Consider the following 1,584-nt stretch of genomic DNA (forward strand, 5'->3'; position numbering starts at 1 on the left):
GTGGGGAGGAACAACAATAACCTGCACGGGCACCAAGAGGACGTGTACATCTGGACGCTCGTCCCTCCGCCGTACCGTTCCTTCCACACCCACCTACCTGCAGCTCGTTCTTCATCATCGCCACCTGCTCCGAAGTGAACTGCAACTTGTCCAGGCCGTTCTGTGGGGCGGTGGCGGTGGGGGTGGGGGTGGCGGTGGGAGGGTGTGGGATAAGGTTTGGGGGCGGCAAGGCCCCGTGCACGTGTGGATACGGACTGGGGCCAATGTGCGGGTCGACCTGACGGGGTGCGTGCTACCCGCACATACACACATACACAGGTAGGTGCATGCTGCCAGCTTGGGTTGCAGGGTTTGCTTCCCCTTCCTAGCTAGTTGCGGTTCGCCGGGGGGGCCGCCGCCTTTCATCCAGGCACCACCCACCAGACACCACCACCACCACTAGGCCCCCCCCCCCACACACACACACATACATACACTCACTCCCTTTTGGCAAAATACCCGCCTAGCAGCAGCAGCAACAGCAGTAGCGGTCGTATAACGCAACTTCCACAAGTAATTACTTGTGAAGGTTGATGGGTAAAATCGTTACTGTTTTGGTTCGTATTATTACATTCCTGGTTCATATGGTGTACGACATGTGTCGTACCTCGTACTTAAGCTGTTGCGCCAGCACCTTCTCCCTGCGCCTTCGTAGCAGTGTCGTGAAGCAGGACATGAGCTCCAGGAAGGATGTGGGGGTCACGTAGTTGTGGCGGCCCGTGTCGCGACGGAAGGACTCCGACACGGAGGTGGCCTAGGGGGCGGGGGGGGGAGGGGGCCGGGGGGGGGTGGGGGGTGGGATTTCGGGGACAGTGACGTCGACAGCAGCGGCAGTAGCGGCAGTAGCAACAATTATAGCAGCAGGTGCAGTACCATATACATAAACCCTACATATGCATAACCATAACCATAACTATAACCATAACCATAACCATATAAATAATGTTCATGTAACGAAATAATTAACATTCCTATTTCATGCACTCCCCCTGCCCCCATCAGCTCCCCTCCCCAAACCCACCTGCGAGTGGAAGGTCTTGCACAGGTTCTTTACGTGCACTCGGATATCTGAGGGGGTGAGCGACCCGGGGGGGGGAAGGGGGGAGGAGGGGAGGGGGGGGAAGGGAGGTACATAGCAGTGTGTATGTACGACTCACAGTTAGTGGTGGTCTAAGGAGCTCAGAGTTCGGGTAGGAGGGGGGATCGGACGGCCCTAAAAGGGGACAAAACACACACATACACACACACACTGCAACCCCCCTTACCCCCCCTTCTCCCCCCCTTACACCCGCGCCCCACCCGGCTGAAGGTCCACCGCCCCCGACCCCAGCAACTTGGTGGCCACCGCATCCAGCGCGTCATCGGGCCAGGCGTGAAACCTAGTGCGCGGGGTGAGGGGGTAATGGAAGGGTAAGTACAGGGTTTCAGGTACGACACATTGGAAAGGGTGAAACTGGCACGAGCACACCTGGACACTGGGAAGGGCTAGGACCAACGTGTGTGTGTATGCGTGTGTGTATGTGTGTGTATGTGTGTGTGTCTGCG

The 1,584-nt window shown here is 58.0% G+C and overlaps 1 protein-coding gene across 1 annotated transcript in view; it reads right to left on the bottom strand.

The window, feature by feature from the left end:
* The window catches only part of VOLCADRAFT_87478 (dynein heavy chain 4), a gene marked incomplete at both ends in the record, with an annotated part of 57,082 nt that overhangs the window by 16,934 nt on the left and 38,564 nt on the right, over positions 1 to 1,584 (bottom strand). The window contains 4 exons of the mRNA XM_002947232.1: positions 98 to 160; positions 647 to 793; positions 1,061 to 1,107; positions 1,339 to 1,418. Coding sequence (XP_002947278.1) covers positions 98 to 160; positions 647 to 793; positions 1,061 to 1,107; positions 1,339 to 1,418 — 337 coding nt within the window. The remainder of the gene's footprint in view (positions 1 to 97; positions 161 to 646; positions 794 to 1,060; positions 1,108 to 1,338; positions 1,419 to 1,584) is intronic.

This window comes from Volvox carteri, assembly GCF_000143455.1.
Source record: "Volvox carteri f. nagariensis unplaced genomic scaffold VOLCAscaffold_5, whole genome shotgun sequence".
Classification (NCBI taxonomy): domain Eukaryota; kingdom Viridiplantae; phylum Chlorophyta; class Chlorophyceae; order Chlamydomonadales; family Volvocaceae; genus Volvox; species Volvox carteri.